The sequence below is a fragment of the Notechis scutatus genome, chromosome 6 (assembly GCF_049901735.1).
Source record: "Notechis scutatus isolate UNSWTSFEM ecotype Mainland chromosome 6, rNotScu1.2, whole genome shotgun sequence".
NCBI classification, from domain to species: Eukaryota; Metazoa; Chordata; class Lepidosauria; order Squamata; family Elapidae; genus Notechis; species Notechis scutatus.
The window spans coordinates 60,552,144-60,573,375 of NC_142014.1; the positions used below are offsets into that span (position 1 = coordinate 60,552,144).

Sequence of the window (21,232 nt, forward strand, 5' to 3'; positions counted from 1 at the left end):
AGAAATATAATAGAATGCAAAGTTTACAGAGTTCTGAAAACCAGAACCATTACTTCTATTATCTCAGTGCTGGTCATTATGTGTTTCTAAATCCTAAAATTATATATAATTATATAGCTCAGCCTGGAAGGCTTCTCTGAGTGGCTAATAAATAAAATTCAGGTCAGATGACAATGGAAAAAAGACAGAATAGTAGAACAATGAAAATAAATATTAAGTACCTAAACAAAAATAAAGAAGAGAGGTATGTTCCATGCTTTCCCCAAAAACAGAATTCCTGAAAGTCTTTGGAGAAGCCATTATTGCTGAACTAATAACAGCATTTTTGTTATGGTTCATTTTAAAAATATTTTATTTAGCTTTGGTTTGGTTTTGTTTTTAAATTTTGAAGTAGCATGTTTTAAGTCCAACCACTGCAGTATTCTTTGTGGTTTAGCTTGTGTGAAGCCAGATTGCCCCTTGTGTCAAGCTCTGACTTAAAAACATTGTTTGGTGACTGAATCACAAGTAATTTGTTTGGGGTATATAACTAAACTTTAAAATAATAGGGATAAAAACTATTCAGCAAAGAGTACCTCGTTCCTTGGACAATCATTATTTTTTTAAAAAAAACTTTAAAATACATAGACATACATATTCATACATATTTATTTCTATCACATACATGTAACTGAAAACATTAAGAAAAAGCTTTAAAAAGAAAAACTAGAGTGTCCACCAACATATTTAATTGCTGAGTTCCTTATCCACAATTATTGTCAGCATTCTATAAAAATTACTATTGCCATAACAACATAATGCAACCAGGAAAACATTGCTTGGATTTCCTGTAATCAAGGCCAGAATCCATTTGGGAGTGGAGCCATTTGAGCACGGAGCCATTTGAGCACATTTTTGCAAAGCTGACCCTCCTCAAAGCTAAATCAAAATAAGGAGGATGAGGAAAAGCCTGAATGATATCAGACACCAAAGCAGTGGGAGTCTCACCTAGTATTGATGCATTTTATTCGATAGACTAGTAGCATAGCTTGAGATTTGTTGGTGTTAACTATTTTGAACTCCTTTGATTTAATTACCAACAGATCCAGGTGAATAGCATCTCGGTGTTCATGTTAATGATGAATTCATGCTAGACTTCATGCTTTCATCAAAAGAGATTGCACAAATTGGGACCTCCAAGAGCTCTGGTGTGGCCCTTGGAGCTCCTTCAAAAGTTGTCAGCAAATGGTAGTTTTGAGAGACTATAAGACAAAGTGAATGTGAATCTTGAGACAGAAATAACCGAAGAACAGACTTGGGAGTCTTCTAATCCAACCTCTGCCCAAGCAGGAGATCCTATCATTTCAGACAAATTTGTCCAATCTCTTCCTAAAACCCTCCAGTGATGGAGCACTCACAACTTCTGAAAGGAAGCCTTTTTACTTGTCATGCCCCTGTCGGAATCTGATTCTAAGGGGGAGGCTGAGCCGCTGAGAGGGAGTGGGAGTGTGGCTCCATTGACTGTGGAAGAAACTGGGGAAGGGCACAGTCCAGCTGTGCAGAGCAGGGGAGAGGTAGAGCAAGGCAGGGAGAATTCAGAGGAAAACCCAGGTCCACCCCCTCTTCATCCTAGGGCATGCAGGGAGGAACAGAGAAGGGAGCAATGTGAGTTGCATGGCTTATGGGGGAGGAAAGGGCCCTGATTTCCTTTGTTAGCTGCAGCTAGGAATGCAGTGTTTAAAAAGGGAAGCTACACACAGCAAAGTTGTTGGGAGCAAATTGTGAATTATCTGGTATCTTTGAAGCTTATCTGTGTTCCTGGCATCACAAAACAACTGTATGTGTTTTGCTGTGCTTTCAAGTTTGCAGTTCCTTCTTCTGCCCTATCAAGTTAATTACTGCAGCATGGTTTGTTTGGATTTTTAGTTACAGTTTGTATGTTTCGGACTGAATTTCCTCCACTTAAAGGCTGTTCCTGGGAGAGTTTTTCTCCAGCCGAAGGTAACCTGGACATTAGGGGCAAAGTTGGAGATAATAAAGGGACTCTTCTTGCTTATTTGACTGTGTTGCCTTTGTGCCATGCCCCGGGTCATCACACTACTGATTGTTCACACTGTCAGGAAATTTATCCTTGTTTCTATGTTGGTTCCATCCTTGATTAGTTTCCATCAATTTTTCTTGTTCTGCCATCAGGTGCTTTGGAGAATAGGTTGACCCCTCTTCCTTTTAGTGAGATAAGATGAAAGAAAGGGAGGACTAATTACATTAATTATTGGGATTTAAAGAGCCTTTGAGGGAGATACAACTGCTCAGTATATACCAAAGCACCCAGTGCAACAGCCAAGGTTAAGGGACACACAGTAGGCTTCCTGTCACACCAACGCCATCTCCTCTATCACTCTGCAGCCACATCTTAACATCCAAGACCTGAAATAATCAGCTTAACAGAAGAGCTGGGCCTGCCATTTGTGTTGATGATCTAGTGCAGGGCTGTCAAACTCCCAGCCCATGGGCTGGATGTGTCAAGTGCTGGTGACACCCACACCCAGTTTAGCGAAAGGGGGGAAAGTCTCAATAACTCACGTGACACCGCCATAATGACGTGAGTTTAACACCCCTGACCTAGTGGAATGGCAGATCTTACCACTGTGCTTCATATTTTTTAAGGTTGTACTATTGAGAACATGACTGTTCTAATGTAGTTTCTGGTTCTGGGTTTAAAATGAAGGGTTTTCTTTTTTCTCCTTTATATATAATACTTAACACTTTTTTAAATTAGTAAAATATCAAAACTAAAAAAGTGTTTTCTCCCTTTAGGGTTAAAAAAAAATGATATATTATGCCCCACAGTAAAGACAAGTAGAAATGGTTGCATTGATTCTTTTATCCAAAGAAGAGAATATATATAATATATCTAACCTTGTTTCTAATCTGAAATTGCTTCTGGATTTTGTGCTTGCAATGAAAAAAAATGAAACTTTGATTTTGTTTTTGTAACTAGATAGGCTTATTGTTATAGAAATGGCTTGTACATACTGTTGTGTAAAATCAAAAAGTTTTCGTTGTAATGTTATCTTCTACTGTGCTAAAGAGAGTTGGAAGGTTTTTTTAAAATTTTCCATTACTTTTTAGTTTTCCATTACTTTTTTTTTCTTTGTATTTTATACTTTGATAAACTAATAAAAAATCTGAAAAAGGAGAACTTGACTGTGCTTTAACCTGTCACCAGATAGGAATGTCTTACATAAAGATTTCATTTTATTTTACAGCTCACTGTCTAAGCAAAGAAAAAATGTCATCAGCTGTGTAACTGTGCACGATTCCCCATATTCTGATTCCTCCGGCAACAACAGCCCATACACAATGCAACATCGTGGAGGAAACAATAATGGAAACAATTATGACACAAAGGGTGCACCAGAGTCACACTGTAATGGCAATCCTCGGACGATCATTGTACCACCGCTGAAAACCCAAGCCAGTGAAATCTTAGTAGAATGTGATAGCTTGGTACCAGGTAAGTTGGCTGCATATCTTCAAGGAATAAAACCCCTTAAATTAAAGGTGGACAATGGTTGTGGTTAGCATGCCATGTTTGGAGGGAAGAGTCGTAGAGTGGTGGCAAAATCAGAACTTCTTTAGGAAGCTTCTATCCATGTTACTTTTCTTTACCATTCTTGTGACCATGGGGGAGGACTGGAAGAGAGGCAGAAATGGGTGATAGGTGGATAAATGTGCCCCAAACTGTCCATGGTGGGTTTGCCTTTAATAGAACCTCCCCATGATTTTTGTGTTCGGCTTGTTTTTTTTTAATAAACTAAAAAAAATGCAACCAGAAATAACAGTTCCTTGGTATATTTTGTGTCAGCAGGGTAGCTCATATGATTTGGTCATCTCATATGATTTGGCCATTTCTGGTGATGTATTGTCAGCCTTTTGGGGATAAATAATTCCAGTGGGAAATTGATATACACATAGAGCCTCCATGTCTCCCACCCCACCTCATTGGTATTTATAATTCTCTAGTAGTTCCTTTATGCTCTGTCAGACTCAATCATAAGTAGCCCATTAACTGTGAAAAGTAGCCTCTAGAAAGGAGAGAGAGAGAAGGAAGGGTGGGAGGGAGGGAGGGAGAGAGGGATGATTTTCCAAAAGCCAACATGGAAGAGTTCCAGATGCAAACAGTTTTTTGAGGGGAAACCTACTTCCTTGGAATTTAGCAGAAGTGATGATGACACCTTCCTCCTTTTTTCCATGCTAAGGACCACATTTGATGTCTGAAAAACATGCTGAATTTGCATTCCTCCAAATAGGGTAGGCCAGGATACAGATTCGGGAGAAGCCAGAACAAAAACTATTTTTAAAAAATATAATCTTAATTATGGTAAATTAAAATGAATAAAGGAGAGTGGTGTAATGATTAAGGCATGAGACTAGAAAGAGGAGGCCATAATTTACTTATCGATCCTAGGCACAAAACCAAATGGGATATTGGGCCAATCTCTCTCTCCTTCCTTCCCCTCCTCCCCTTCACCGACTCAAAGGCACAAAACAGAAACTCCTAAATGCATTTTTAATATAATCCCTTCCCATGCATCCAAGGATGCATTTTGTCCTTCTGCTACATTCAAGAAAACACAAAAGTTCTTACCCACTTTTGGCTCATTCCTGGGGGGGTCTTCAGAGATGCATGTAGCTTTGTAAATGCATGTTGTACATTCCTTCCAGACTACTCACACTTTATGGGTTAAATGCGAATAAAGCAAGGTGTAACTTGACCAAGAAGGTGCTTGGCATTAATCTGGGTGCCAGTTTTAAGTCTGAAAGCTGCTGAAGTTTATAGACCTGGATGCAATAATCTATGTTTTTTTCCCCTCTAGTCACTACCAGTCACCACTCATCTTCCTGTAAGTCAAAGTCCTCTAGCATTGTGACCTCCACCAGTGGTCACTCTTCAGGGAGCTCATCTGGAGCCATTGCTTACAGGCAGCAGCGGCCAGGACCACACTTCCAGCAGCAGCAACCTCTTAATCTCAGCCAGGTAAGCCTGGGATAAATGAGCCCACAAAGCCTTGTAATAACCTCTGGACGTTACAATCCAGGCAAAGCAGCTTAATTCCATAGAGATCCGTTTACTCAACTGATTACTCAAAATTAGCTATGTCCACCTGACCTCAACCATGGATTGAAGGTTAGAAAGGAGAGAGGTAGATGGAGTAGGAAGGAAACTTTTCATTCAAGAGAAATGAGCTATGGGTCTCAATAACTGAGTTATTGAACATACTAAGCCAAGTAGTGATTTGCTCCTGGTTGGATGTGGTTTGTACACCATAACTTCTGTGTTCTTGGTTTGGATTATGCCAGAACAAAGGCAGAATGTGAATGCAAGTGACTATGTACATGCATTTTAGAGTTGGTGAATCTAAAAGAAAATCACATTGCGGTAGCTTAAGCTACAGTAGCAGAAACTAATCACAGAAAACCGGAATAAAGGAGTATTCTTCCACCCTTTATTCTATTCCTCTTCTTTCCCCTTTCTCTGCATTCAGTTATAAATTTTAAATTTCCTGGATCAAGGATTTCTTTACTTGTTCAGTAAAGTACTCTTGCACTTGTATCAGTTATACAACAACAAAAACTATACAATATCGGTTTTCTCATATTGTTAATGGAATAGTGTGGCATTTGTAGGAACTTGGTAGGCAAACTGGTATCCTTAATCCAGTGAGTTTTCTCCTTCAGCTGCTTTTTAAAAATAATTTTTCCTAATTAGAATCAAACATGGAAAGAAGCTTGATAGGGAGAGGGGCATCTACAGAGAAAAATTACTCTTTTAAGCATCCTTTGCCTGGCAATCTCTGTCTTCCTGTAGTCAGGCCCATGAAATTAACCCATGATTTTTAGGGGAATGTATGTTTGCTGACTAGTCTACTAGAAAGCTAGAAAAGGCGGCTGTGTATACCTGTTTCCATTGCTCTCAGTTTCTTGATTTTGTTAAGCTATCCTTTTGGGGTTCCTCACCTCCACCACCCCCATTTCTCATTTTTGAAAGTCTGTCAAATTTGGGAATGTGAAGATTCTTTCAAAATAATGTTCATATTAAAATTGTATGAATGGAAGCATATTCCTCCAAGGAAGGTTTTTTTTTTAATGTTGGCATTCCATATAGTTATTACAATGTTTACTGATACATTATTATTATTATTTTTAGAATATTTGATTTTTGTACATTGGCTAAATTCGCCCCCTCCCCCTTGAAAATATCATCCTCTCATCTTGGCCATAATGTTTGCCTTTTACTCCACATCTTTCCACTCATGCTTAGCATATACTGCAGAGTATGGGAAGTGACAGAAATGCAAGACAATCCGTGTTGCTCGGTTCTTCCCCTAACAAACACTTGTAACCATGAGGGCTGAAAGTTCCAAAGGACAATGTTACAGGTGTGATGTCTGCCTTGCATGCAGCTTTATTCCTCTCTAGCATTCATCTCCATTGTTCTGTGATGCATTTCCTGCCACTCTAGGATTTACCTCTATCTGCTCCTGTGAGGCACTTTTTGGTGTGTGTGTGTGTGTGTGTGTGTGTGTGTTCTCAATGATGGCTTGTATAGCATTTTAACTGCATTTTTTCATTAAACTACATGAAACAGACAAAGGGGGACCACCAACTCTTACCATCAATTGCTCCTTTCTTTTGTGCAGGCGCAGCAACACATTGCAACCGGGAGCCATCGACGGCAACAGGCTTACATCACTCCAACAATTGCTCAGGCACCATATTCCTTCCCACACAACAGTCCTAGCCATGGCACAGTCCATCCTCATTTGGCTGCAGCTGCCGCCGCCCATCTTCCAACTCAACCTCATCTATACACGTATACAGCACCTGCAGCTCTGGGTTCCACAGGCACCGTAGCCCACTTAGTGGCTTCCCAGGGCTCAGCTCGACACACCGTACAGCACACTACTTATCCAGCCAGCATTGTCCACCAAGTTCCAGTCAGCATGGGCCCACGTGTCCTTCCATCACCCACAATCCACCCAAGTCAGTATCAAGCTCAGTTTGCCCATCAAACCTATATAAGTGCATCTCCAGCCTCCGTCTACACTGGATATCCCTTAAGTCCTACGAAGATCAACCAATACCCGTATATCTAAACACTGGAATGAGGAAGACAAAAAGACATTTTCAGCACACATTGAGAGGAACACGGCTGCTTTTATACTGAAGAATGTCACAGGCAAATGAACAATGCAAACGGGAGGCTCCGACAAAACTTGAACAAAGGAGACTTTAAGGAGGAAAGCAGACAAAAGAAGACGAGACACGTCCTACACTTTTATTTAAAAAAAGAAAGAAAAGAAAGAAAAAAAGCTAAAAAGAATGAAAAATAAAAATACAAAAAAATAATAATAATATTCTGCACCAAACCACATAGTGGGAGAAACAGAAGGACCACTGTTGTCTGGTCCTGTTTTGGATAATTTCACCAAGAGACTTTTACAGATTATTTTCATCTGATTACAGGAGACTCCGTTTAGGAATTTGTTGCTCAAATCTTCTAATACAAAGTTTCATAGGTGTTTGGGTATATTTTTTTTAATTAAACAAAGAAGCATACAAATTAGGGATTTATCCAGAATTTCAAAAGGGTTATGACTTTGTCTTTGCATTGGTTGCTGTAACCCAAAATAAAAACAAAACACAATGAAAAGTGTGATGTGTTTTCTGTTGGTAATAGAATGAGCAAAAGCCGAGAGCTGTTTTGGATTATTCCAGCTCTCCCAATAAGTCTAGAAGCACTAGAAACTTGGAAGGATAGAAAAACACTGAGCAGAAAACACTATTTGATAAAATCAAAGGTTGTGCTGAATATTTGTTCTTACTCTGAGCATCCTGGATAAATCCCTTTTCTTCAAGAAAAAGTCTTTAATAATGTATGATAGAATCTCAACTTCCTTACTTGAAAATACTTTTTTTCCCCTTTATTTCTCTGGATAACCCTTCATCATTTGCAGTCCAATCCTAACATTGACTGCTCTGGCTGATAGCTACTTTGGTCACCATTTCACAAAGCACAACAGTGTGTGCTGTTGCTGTTGGAATGTAACAGCAGTACTGGGAGCAGGTACCACAATCTCAAATGTTTAGGATTGGGTTGTTAGTGTAGGAGTAGAAGTTCTAGCTGTCCCTTGGTAGAATGTAGCACTATACATCCATACAGCCGTTTTCTACTTTGTGTTAAGCTCCAGTGATACCAATAGACTGACTATTCCTCAATGTTATTGCACAAAAAAAGTGATATAACATAGGCATGTAACAAATGTGATTGTCCAGGTATATCTGTGTCTGCGTGTGTGAGTGTGTGCGCAAGGGCGCGCTGATGCTGCCTTTTCTTGTGGTGTGGTCCTCAGCACAGCCATTTTACACTGTCACAGTCTTAGTTTTACATCATTCCCTTGTAGTGCCTTACCAAACTACAGTTGCAGTTTTAAGGGTTTACTTCCACTGGTACGCCTAGAAATAGACTGAGGCTGGTTCAAATTTAAACTCAGCTCCTTTTTTCTCCTCCTCTTCTTTTTCCTTATGTTTGATTGCTTTCCTTTTTCCCCCTAGACTTTTGAAAACAAAAATGCAATGTCATTCTTGGGTAACTTGCAAGGGCCAAATGAAGGCTGCTGGGAGTTTGTTGGAATAGAACAATCAGTGGACCTAAGAAAGTGTGTTGTTTTTTTCGCGGGGTGGGTGGGGTAGATATGAGGTGTCTGGATGAATTCTTAGCCCCTAAAGTATCTTTCCAAGGAATTCCATTTTATCAGTTGTGTTATTAGTTGAATTTCCTTCCAGGATGCACAATTCTCCATAACATTTTGCAAGTTCATATATTTATTAATGTATGAATAGAAAAAGGGGTGGGGGAGGTGCCCAGGCCTGCTTTGGATTAGTAATACATAGTACCTCATGTTCAATTGTTATGTCTAACTGGGGGTATAAGGGCAGTGACTTGGAACGAACTTTATATATTTTCACTTGAATGGTTTCAGACATCTGTGAATAAGATGTATTCTTTCTAGAACATCAGACTTAGATTGTGCCAAAAGATGGTTTGGTTTGGTTTGGCTTTCTTCTGTTGCACTGGAGCTTCATGATGTGGACTTGGAATGGACTCTACTACGTTTGTAGCAGGTCTGACTCTAGTTCCTTAGATAGAGTTTGATCGTATCTAAACAACATGTTCTGCATTTAGGAGCTAGCTTGGAGATGCCACCATAACTATTAATGGTTTTGATCAGCTTCCCCCAATTGATGTTCCCTAACCAGATGTACATAAATCTCACAATATCTGATTGGCTGTGCTAATTTGGAATTCTCCAAGATATCTAGAACTGGATGGGGAAAGATGTTTTTATCAGGTGCTTTTTTCGCTTTGTCCCATTTTGTTCTTACTGTGCTTTTCTTTTTCTTAAAAGTAATAATCATCATAACAATGTTAACGATAGCTCATCAGACTCTGTATCTTCCATAATAAATTTGTATTTCCCACCCCCCTTTGGTATATTCTTTTTCAGAAGGATTCCAAAGAGAAGTGTTTGTACAATAAAATAATAACAATGAAAGAATTAGTAGATATTTTATGGTGACATCACTAGATTTTTCTCTTGTGTAAGTCTTTACTGCCCCCCCCATGATGTTTTACTTGTATTATTGGTTTGAAGTTGATTGTGAAAAAGGCTGTCTGCCTTTATAGACAGTCAGCATGGCTTCTAAGCCAAGGCTACCAGATCTGGGGCTGCACAAATTTGAAATTATATGGGAAAAAGGTAATGGAGTTATCTTTTATCTCTTTGCTGTTCTCTAGTGATCATCAGACTTTTTGCAATCCGGATCTGGTAGTCTCCAAGTAGCAGAGATACCTGTTTGGGGATGGCGAAGGGAGAAAATCAGTATGGCGGCTGTAACAATATGTTCAAAGCCCCTCTTTTTTTCTTTTTCTTTTTTGTGGCGACGCATGTAAAGACTGAGCTTTGATTATGGGGATGCCATCTTGTGTTTTTTTTGTTTTAAACTTCTGTGGACACCCCTGCTAAGAAGTGTCCCAATTTTTCTGGCTTCAGAAAAGAAGTGCTTCGGCAATAGGATAAGATGTTGGGTTAAGGCAAGTCAGTTAGTTGAGAGATGAGGGAGGGATCTTAAGAGGTGGTAAAGATAAAAAGCTTGCTCGTGAGGGGAGTTGAGAAGAAAGACAAGCACAGTTGTCATATCTGGAAGTGGGCACACTTGCTTCACTAGCAGGAAGAAAGGACTCCTACCCCCAATACTAAGGTGGAAATTTTTCTGAAGTAAATTATTGGAAGCAAAACACGCTTCTTTTCAGCTATTTAGAAACTGAACCTCATTTTATTTTGAATGTTTAGTATCTCTCTGCTCCTAAGTATAGTAATGTAAAGGCATCTGCCTTTTTGAAGAGAATATCTTCTTCTGCTGCCCCAATGAAGAAATTCCTCACCAGCAGCTGGGTCTTAATAGAATAGTATATATTCCTCTTTTTCTGTCCAGATTCAAGCACCAACTGCTTATATCTTTGAGAGGAAAGATCTTACCATTCAATCCTTGTTGTTGTATTACTAATTTTAATATGTTATAATTATATTTAAATTTTTGCTTTAATTGCACTTGCATTTCTGTATACTCTTGTTGTCAATGTTCTCTTACTAAGGTATTCGTTGTCAAGGAAGGAAGGCTTTTTTTTCTGTGTTACTAGCATCAGCATGTTTATCCCTCATGTAGGTTTTGGAAGGAAGGGGAGACAGGAACTTGGAAAGAACAAGATATTAATAAATCTTCTCAATATGTGAATAAGGTATGGTGAGTCCTGGGCTTATATATTTACCTATCTTCCTCCAATTCCTTCCTCTTAGCAAGAAACAATTTAAAAAGTACTCCATATCTGTTTTAAGTAAATACAGTTCCATGAATCTGAATCCATAATTGGAATCTAATTTGTTTCCTATTAATATAGTTTAAAAATATTAGCTGGAGACTAAATACATCACAGTTCTCCCTCATGTCCAAAGTATCGTTCCTTAAGATTGAATATTGTAGGAAACTCTGATTATTTTAATAATGTTGTAGAACAAAAACATTTCTAGTCTCTAGTGTGTAGAAGAAGATTAGAGGGAAATAAGTCCACATTTGCTTAGGCTTATTTACATAGGAGGAAAAGGTGGTTACATGTCATATTGTAGTTTTTATACAATGGCATATCTCTGCAGTTTCCAGATACTTTCTTATTATATTTTTACTTTTCCAGAAGTCTGCCTTTTAAGGCACAAGCCCAACAATTGCTGGCTTAAAAATTGATTTAAGAAGAATGGTAAGATCCTAGTACAAATCTTACAGTGTAGGAGTTGATGAATGAGTTCACACAACTCCCTAAGTCAAAACCAAACAAATCCAAATATAATTTAGCATTTTCTGCAGTTCTGTTTACTGGGTTTGTAAAGAATGGTTTATGTACAAAGTAGTTGCACATTGTAAAAACCCAATCAGTTGATGCTCCTACAAATCATTATTCGGTGAGTGAACCCAAATGCTATTTGATGAATTCCTTTGAAACAGAAATATTACAGAGTTAAAGTCTTCACAATCTTAAAATGAACTCAAGATACAAATACTTGTAGTTAGGTTTCCCAATTTGGAAGTGCAATAGTTGGGGATTTCTATCAACAAAAAGAAATGAAATTCAAGAATCCAGCTAAAGAAAATCCTAGTAACTGATGTTGGCTACTCAAATTTGAATTACCCAGAGATTCAGTCTAAATTTTGGTATGTTCTCTCTTGTAGCAGATCTCAAAATTGTTTCCATTTCCTCCTCAAACTCTTTTATGTTTGGAATTATTGTACGAGTCACCTTACAGCAAGTTGGGTGGAAAACAAATTTAATAAATAAAGTAATAATACATTACAAACTTGCAAATTACTTAGGATGGAGACCCCTTCTGGTTCCATAATGTGATTTTATGTGTTAAATTAAAAGTCTTCCTTTTCTTTATTTGTAAACTCTCATTATTTATCTTCTAGTCTGCAATATTTGAGCATAACATTTATATAGATAAATAAATGATTAGCTATTTAACTTCTGGCAGGAAAGCTTTGAAGAGGTGGTTTTAATGACTGGCAAAGTTTCATTTAAATATTTTAGTTGGTTTTTTTATTAATGCGCGCAAAAAAGTTCCCCTTTTTTGTTACAATTTATAATTATTCTTAGAAAGGAACATGGAGAGAGAGAGAAAACATGAATGGCACTAGAAAAAGAAAACTCCTGCACAATTTGGGACAAGTGAAATAAAAAGGTAATAAAATAAGCATACAGGGAGAACTTTATATTAGTCTTCTGCAACCCTGGTCCCTTCCCATTGGATTGGGACTGCAATGTAAAGATTTCTCCTTCGTTAGGATAGAAATAATACAGTTTCTTACATAGATTGCAGTTCTAAAACAATTGATGATTCCAGAATGTGAAAAGAGAGTACATTTTTTTAATAGAGGAAGAAGATGAAATTCCATTTTTTTCAGTCTACGAAAATATAAATTTAATAAAGCACTACAATGGAAAAGAATGAAAGCTTATATTTACTTAATAGAAGACCACAATGTCAACTGCAAGCATACCTAGTCCAGTGTTGATATATAACCAATAATCCAGATTCTAATTCATGGGAATTGTTATCAGATAGAAGGCACTAATTCGAGGAAGCCTGGCATAGCATGTGACTGGCATTGTACAGGCCAAACACAAACTTGTGTGGTCTGTGTCTGATTATAATTTTCAAGGGGACACCGATTATAATTTTCAAGGGGACTATATAACCTTTTGACTTCTTTTTCCTGAATCAATGAATGAAGCTAATTAAATAGTGAAATAAGATATAAGTGATAACATCAAGTTATCTGGATAGCTACAAAGAAATCTAAAGCTGCAATTTAATAAATCTTGATGTCAGAGATTGATAATTGAATTGAAGGTGACTTTCTGTTCAGTAAATATGCCAGCATCGCATTGCAAAATTGTTGCAGCATCTCAGAAGAAATGGATTATAGCAGCCTTTAAATGCTATGTTAGCATAGAGAAACACTAGAGCAGTGAACTTGGCAACTTTAAGATGTGTGGATTTCAATCCCCTGGGAGTTAAAGTCTACACAACTTAAAATTGCCAAGTTCGAAAAAACAGTGCACCAGTCTTTCAACTACAGTATCAAAGTGGGTGGAGATAACCAGATACAATAGTATCTTCCCTTAAATTTTAATTTTTTTTTTCTCTCTCTCTCTATATGTGTGTGTATGCATGTTGTGTTTTCTGATACTATTAATGTTAAATCTGAGCGCTGGTATGTAATGCATGAGCTATTTGAATAAGAAGAAGTAAAGGAATGACAGATTTCCTAGTCACCTAGATTTTATCAACAATATACCACCAATTCATAAGAAATAGCTTCAGTTTCATAAATCTGGCACCACCACATTTAAAACATTCCAAACCCGATATTTATTTATTTTTAATACTTGTTCCAGATACTAGTTTAATAAAAAAGTATTACTTTTGCCAATTATTTTTTCCTTCACAGTCTAACATAGCCATACCTCAAAATCTGGCTTGATAGGTAAAATGATTTAGTAACACGAAGGAAAATTAAAACCTCATTCTTCTCTTCAGTCAAATGAAATTTCAAACAAGACCAGTGTTACAAGAACTAAATTGTGCTTCCGCTTGCTAAAGAATTCGTTCAAAATGTGGGGGTCAATGGCATAATATAAGAGGCTGTATTTTTTTTTCCTTATGCTTCATTTTGGTTTTCATATATATTGCTTTGTAGAATTCAGTCATACTATCTGCTGCTGTTCTAAATTTTAGTCAAGGTTTGAAGGAGAGAAAACTCTGCTTCTTGTATTATGAATAACATTTTATTATCTGTGACAGCAGTACAAATTTATTAAACGGACCATCAGGAATACTGTGCAAATTCCTTTTGTTTCCATAAAATGCCACTTCCATGTTTTAGTACTAATCAGGGTCCAGGTTGGACACAGTATGGAAAATAAGGCTAAATGCAGAAAATCAATTTAAAAAAAACCTTTGCCACCAGCTTCCAAAATGTGAGGTATCTAGTGCTGAGGATTATATCCTATGTCCTTCAGTAAGACAGTTCCCTGAGGAGAGGTCATTTTCCATACATGCCAATTTAAGTCTATTTTGCTCCATTCTTCTGTGTCAGGCTTGTGCACCATATATTACACCTTCCATTATGCAAGTCTCCATCTTTTCTGGAGATAAGATATTACACCATTCCATGGGGCTGTTGTGTCTCCCAGGTCTCTTGATTTTATTTGGTTTCCGCTTAGGCAGAAACAAACTGTCTTGAGCCACCTGTGCAGTTCCTAATCTGTGTTCCCTAGGAGTGTGGGGATCTTGTGATTCAAGAAGTTGTGATTCAAGGAACTAATGTAGGTCATGGATGGATGGATGGATGGATGGATGGATGGATGGATGGATGATGAAAACTAGCCTTCTGACTATTCCACTGGGTCTCCTCTTTGAGTAGCTAGATTTGTGTTATATTTTTTTCTTTTAATTGTAATTCATTGTAAGAATTTATTTCTTCTCAGCACTTGGCTATAATAATTGGGCATATGTAGAGATTATTCACATCCAGATTGTCAGGTGTCGATGATGTTCACAAGAATATTCAAGCTGGACAAGTGAAAGGATGGTAACCAGTGAATGTAAAAAAAAAAGAAAGAAACCTCTTACAGCAGAAGAAAACACATATGTAGCAAGTATGTTAAGTAGGCAATTAGTAGAATTTGTCAGGAGTCTCTGAAACTTTTCTAACTACAGCAAATAAGAACGATCCTTCTTTTGTTATGTACGGGTTAGTCACGTCCTTCCACTCTTAGCATTGCTGCTATATTAGATTTTACATGTGCATATTAAAGAAAAAAAGCTGTATGTTAATCTTTTGCTTATTATAGCGAAATCAAGAAAGGCAATACATTTTTCCCCAAATATGATACTTTTACTGCACTGATATTGTGATCCATAATCCTAACTTTGTTGGAGAAGCTGCTTGACAGTTCATGTCTGTGTTTGTCACTCTGTGTGTGTACTTGTGTGTGTGTGTGCGCGTGCGCGCATGTGAGCTAAGGAAATCTCCTTGCTCTCCCCTGTAAGAAATAGGGTCATGTTGCAGAACGAAATCAAAATGCTTATCTCACCATCAAAGCAAAGCAAAGGAGTAATTGAGGTGCTGAGATTCTACCATTAACAATAGGGACCTGTCTTTTTTTAAATCTATAAATTATGGCTATATTTGAGATACATTGGTCTGGAATTTCTGTCAGAAGATATGTTCATTTGCCACACCTGTTTTAATTCTGACTCATTTGCTAGTTTTTGTATATTTTTAAGGTTCTCTTGTTTGCTATGGTTCTGGAATATCTATGCTCTGTGACTCTACCAAAAGCAAATCTCTATCCAGATTTCTGGTCTCTGAGCTAGTTTAAATGGGGATTCCAAAATCTAGGCAGGACATTTGTTTTATGTATAAAGAAGGATTAATTTACTTAACTTACGAAAACTGTGACCTAGTGGCAATAATTACCTCAAATGTGGGCATTTATCTTGGTTTTAGCCTTTTTTCTGAAAATATGCAGCCAGTCTGAAATTTGGATTTTAAAAAATACTTATCTATATGGGCAGAATATGATAAATACCTACCCTGGTCATTATGAGTAACCTTTAAAAGTAAAATGGCAAAATCTAGGATCAAGTTGGTGTTTTATGTATTTTAATTAATTGTGACATTAAAATGCACATGTAAGTATATTGTGTTCATAGCTACTGTAACGAGCTTCGGCTTTTGAAGATATTTAACAAATCGCCTTTTAAACCAACATGAACTAAATAACAATCTGAATTTCTGGCTACATTTTATAGTTATAGTATTTTATAGTTTACATTTAAACTGGTACTTTCTAACTCAATGTTCTGTTTTTAATAATATCTTCAGAATCTTAACACTGTTGTCTTTTCATTCTTTTTAATTTTTCCTTTTAGAAACGGAAGTAGCAATGTGTCTTTAATATGTATATTCTGTTCTGAGATATAACATAGTAGCAGAAAGTGAGATCAAATACAATAATTCCAAAGTTTAATTTAAAAAAAAATCACTCCATCAATGTTAAAAATGTAGTCTACAAGATTACATTTTTATTTTTGAATTAAAAGTAAAATAAACCTTTGGGTATGAATCAGAAAGCATAGTAATTCCCAGGCATTTCACATGCAATCCGAAGTCCCATAAACACAGTGGGATTTACTTCTAAGATAAACCTGTGCACAGTTAAACTGTCAAATTTCTAAATTTGGACAAAAATATATGTATATTGTGAAGAATGGATATGCTTAGCGACTCTGGGCTAGTTCACAACTGTATGTTTTGTTTTGTGTTTATGAGTTTTATAATCATGTGAAGCAACATTGTTCACTTAGAATGATCTTGTGAAAATGGCAATCTTGGATCACAGGTATATTATGTTTGGCTTTTACTGAAAATCTTGGAAGCACAGCATCATTTACATCCCAGCAGTAGTCTATTATACATTATTTTTTTCCAGTGGAGAATAGTCACTTAAATATCCCAGTCATGTAAGTGTTCACAGCAAGTAAAATGTAATGTGATGAAATTCTCAAATATGAACTAAGGATTCCTGAGAGAAGCCCTTGGGCTGCTTTGAGAAGCCGTAATAGGCAGCGCTTAATTTTGACACTACCCATTGATCTCTCCTAAACAAATCAAATTGTACTTGTCACTCTAGTTTCCCTTTGTATCTTAACTTAATATGAAGAATTAGACCAGATCTTTATACATTTAGTTGTCTGTTGTCCAATGACACTCTATAAAATGCTGTTTTGTAGTGAATTATAAAGTTGGATGTATAGAGTCTGTTGCTTTTTTCCCCTTCTTTTTTCCCTTCAGTTCTGCTTATGGCAGAGGAATGAATTTAAATGTACATCTTCTGCTGGTCAGGAGGTATTTACAAAAATATGCAGGAACTAGCTTGCAAATGATTCTGTCTGAATAGTTAAGCTTAGTTGTGAAGTTCATAATCATAGCAAAGTTCCTTGTATTCTTCACACAGCAGATTAACAAGTCATGGTGGAAGGAGAGAAATCCATTGTTTTTAGGCCTGACCAAAAACTAGTATTTCCAATGGCAGACCTCAGCCCATTTCAATAAATTCATTTAAAGCTATGGTATCTATACTCTAGCTCAACTTAACCAAAGCAAATCTTGGCATATGTCTGCCACCATTTTAGAAAACCAAAATGGGCGGCCATTTATGAATATTGACCTTAAGACAATGGAAGCATTTGGCCTCTGTGGTTCTTGGGCCCATCTACTAGCAACCAATCCCTCTTAGTTACCACTCACTTGTTCTGTCAATTTAGGTTTTTGAATGGCATTTCTTATCCCAAAATTATATATAAACAAAAATGTGCAGACTCCAAATCCTGTACCAAAAGCTGTCCCCCACTCCCCAAAAGCAAATAAGACAATAGCTTTATTATAATGGGAGAAAAAAGGAGATTTTGTAGTCAGTTGAAGTCTATATTATTATAGTTCTAGGAAAACAAAATAGGGAAGATATTTGTAGATATTTGGGTTCTTCTAATGTAATTGAGAGGGATTTTATAAATACTAATTTGTTGCCCAGAAGCCATGTAGCTCCAAGAAAACATTCTACACAAGAAGAGAGGGCATAAATTTTGAAATCATTTACATACACAAAAAAGATACATCTCCTACCTTCTACCTGTTTGATATGTTGAAGATTTCTTTTCTTACGTACAATACCATCTCATCTTCAAAATTCCAGAAAAGCCCTGATTTCTAACTGTATGGTTCTGTACTGAGTGTCAATCCATGTTATAACTTAGTGAAAATTATTGTGTGCAACAGTATTTTCTTGTGTATTGCATTTTTTTCTTTTAATTTTCTGTGAATTGTCCTTTTTTCCTCTTTCTTTTTCTTCTCCTTTTTCTCCCTTTTGTTAGTATTTTCCCCTTTCTGGTAATGTCTTTGAGGAAAAAAAAACAGAAGAAACTGACGTGTCGTAGAATTATATGTAACCTATTCCTTAGTCTCATATTATAGGTATGTTATAAGAATGGATATTTTACTTGGCTTTAGAATGTTTTACAAAAAACTAATTCTTAACCAATCAAGTTCTTGCTACTAAAAAAAAAAATCCCTTGTGTTTTTCATCATGACATTGTGTGCTTCTAATTAATAATCATTTTCGTTGTAGAAAAATGGAGTGAATTTATATTAGACTTGAAAACTAATAATAGCATTGTAAATTTATGAAATGATTTTAACAGAAAAAGCATTATAGAAAATATAGTTATTTTAATTGTAATATTACTAACTGTAAGGTGGAGAAGGGGGTCCCGTTGTGATGAACTATGTTATAGCTTGTTATTCACAGTTTCTTTTTGATCATTTTTTCGGTCTCTGAGGTGAAACGAGTTATTAATCAGAATTTGTAAACTCACATATGCATATTGTATATGTGTAGAAATGTAATCACACTTTGTCTTGGAATTACATTAAACTGTTTTAAGTCACTCTATTGCCTGCTTGTCTTTTAACTGGCATGGATGTGATATAAACCATTGGTTTGGTTTGGTTCGCTTTAACTCTGTGAGGAATTGGATCTGATGTGTTTTTTCAACTTAAAAAAATGAAAGGCAACATCTGTAAAGGCCATCACTTATAATTCATGTGTAGCATCTAAAATATAATTTACTATTTTACTGAATATCTTACCCACCCATTTATTGATATTCTAAATTTTAATATTTTATTTCTCTTGTTCTCTTTTCTAGTCAGGATGAAGCCTGAGGGAATTATTTTTTTAAAAAAATGTCTAGTTTCTTCTTAAAATATTTGTTGATACAGACTTGATTCATACACTATACTTAATCAAATGTGGTGGCTTATTTGTCTGTAACATAGCAAAGTAAATGGAGCTATGGTTTATTTAAGGACAAGATGTTCTGTAGCTCAGTCTCAAGTATAATCTTGGTCATTCTTTCTCATTGTGGTCCACTGAATACTTTGGGTCCCCTACCTGGATGGCCAAAACTCTGTTGGCTTAGGATTGCAGAAGTTAACATTGTTCTAAAATGATTGAATTGTAAAAGGCCATATCATCTCCAAAGTTTCATTCTTCATTAACTTTAATATTTAAATTATATTATAATCACACATGGGAATGGTGGTAAGTGACTCAAACAGCAATGGCTGCTGTGATTATATGCATCTTCCAAAGTTAGATCCAGCAGGTCACCTAATATCAGTTACCACCATAGGAGAAAAATAGTGCTTTTTGCATCCAATTTGTGGAAGTAAACCAAGGGGAAATCACACAACTTTGCCTCCCATCCTGCTCAATATTGGATCAATCATTTGACATTCAGTTTACTCATATGCTTGCATTACTCTTCTTGTGTTTCTTAGCAAGAGGCAGTGGTGGGCTGCAACTGGTTTAACAACTGGTTCTGTGGGTGCACGCTTTGTGTGCTTTGCGTGTGTGCGCAGCATTTAAAAAACACCAATTTGAACCTCAACGACTTACCTTCTAGGGCAGCCCTGGTAAGTAGAACAACAGAGGCGCAGAAATCCACTGGGCCACGTGAATCAGCTGAGCTGAGAAAGATGGAAATATAGGACAGGATAGGGTGGGTGCGAGTGGGTGGGGCCAGCTGATCATTGGAACAACCAATGATTGGTTGTACCAACCAGTAGAACCGATCCGAACCAGCAACAACCCAACACTGGCAACTCCATAGTCACACATAATGGTGCATCATTTTAAGCCTATTCATTTACCAAACATTTTCCCTAACTCATTATATTTTTCTTATATATTTCTCAATGACTTGCTGAAGAGCAAAAATGTGTTTTGTAGATCTCCTGCCCAGTATAAACACACACAACATTTTCCAAATTTTGGTACATGTCCCCTCCTGTGACCTGAAGCTTTTTGTCTTTCCTTTGTATAGGGAACAATATACCTACCCCAATTTTAAGTAGGGAAACAGTAATAGCATTCTTACAAATTTAAGACACAGATGCTTTTTTCATATGTACACTGAAAAATCTGCATAGCTATTCCATATGCAGACAACTTCCACATTTAACATTTTCTCCAGTTATACTATCTACACCTGCAGCTCTTTTATGACATTCTCATAACAGGTCTTTTCAACCATTTTTTCTTGGACATTATCATATATAACATTTTTATTGTTAAATGTATTGCTATTATTCCCATATTTATTTCTACTCCTTCCAACATTCCCTCATCCCTGTTTTAACCAATCACTTTTTTTTTGTACTTTAGGAAAAGCACATGTCAACAGAATATTCTCCTTTTTGCATTCATTCAGTATATTGTATTGCTTTACTCCAAACCCATCTCTGTTTCTTCCATTTCAACCATTTCACTGAAGCATAGCATGCAATTATCACCAATCTATGGATTCCTACTTTTATACACATATCTAGATGACACTAATTGCTTTTTTCTGACATTCATTTCAGCACTTTTTCATAATTAAACCTTTATTTTCATCTTTCTGCATTTATTCATCAATTCATATCTACCAAATTAACTTTCATTCACATCCATTAAAATACTAGTTCGTCTCTGCTGCTTAGACTTTTTTTTCTCTTTCATTAATGTATGCACTTTCTGATTTACTGCTATTCAAAATGACAATTTTTCATGGCAATCACTAGATGGATATACAGGTATCCCATCATCCATCATTCTGTGTCAGTCCAGGTTTTTGCACAATGCCTTTGAATAATCATGACTGTTCTGCCGCAATCAATTTAAAAAAAATGTGATAGCAAACCTGATCATTGCAAAAATAAAAGAGATGGACCTGGCTATCCTGCCCTCCCCCACCCTCAAAAGGAAGATTTTTTTTTTAAAAAAAGCAAAAGGATTGGAATATTTTTTTTCTCTGCTAGGAGTGTGGCAGTTAATTCTAGTAACTCCTTACTTGTCATAAAAGGAAGACAGCTTTATAGCAAATGAATGCTTGTTTTAAAATGTAGATTTCAAGTTTTATTTTAAAAATAAAAATAATATCAACAGGTAGCTCATTCCAGAGAC

At 36.5% G+C, this 21,232-nt stretch overlaps 1 protein-coding gene across 3 annotated transcripts in view; it reads left to right on the forward strand.

Moving 5' to 3' along the window:
• The window catches only part of HIPK2 (homeodomain interacting protein kinase 2), a 144,257-nt gene extending 136,558 nt beyond the window's left edge, over positions 1 to 7,699 (forward strand). For all 3 annotated transcript variants that reach the window (XM_026695042.2, XM_026695043.2, XM_087968488.1), the window contains exons 13-15: positions 3,249 to 3,496; positions 4,860 to 5,020; positions 6,684 to 7,699. In XM_026695042.2, coding sequence (XP_026550827.2) covers positions 3,249 to 3,496; positions 4,860 to 5,020; positions 6,684 to 7,139 — 865 coding nt within the window. In that variant the 3' untranslated portion in view covers positions 7,140 to 7,699. The remainder of the gene's footprint in view (positions 1 to 3,248; positions 3,497 to 4,859; positions 5,021 to 6,683) is intronic.
• Positions 7,700 to 21,232: the final 13,533 nt, after the last annotated feature.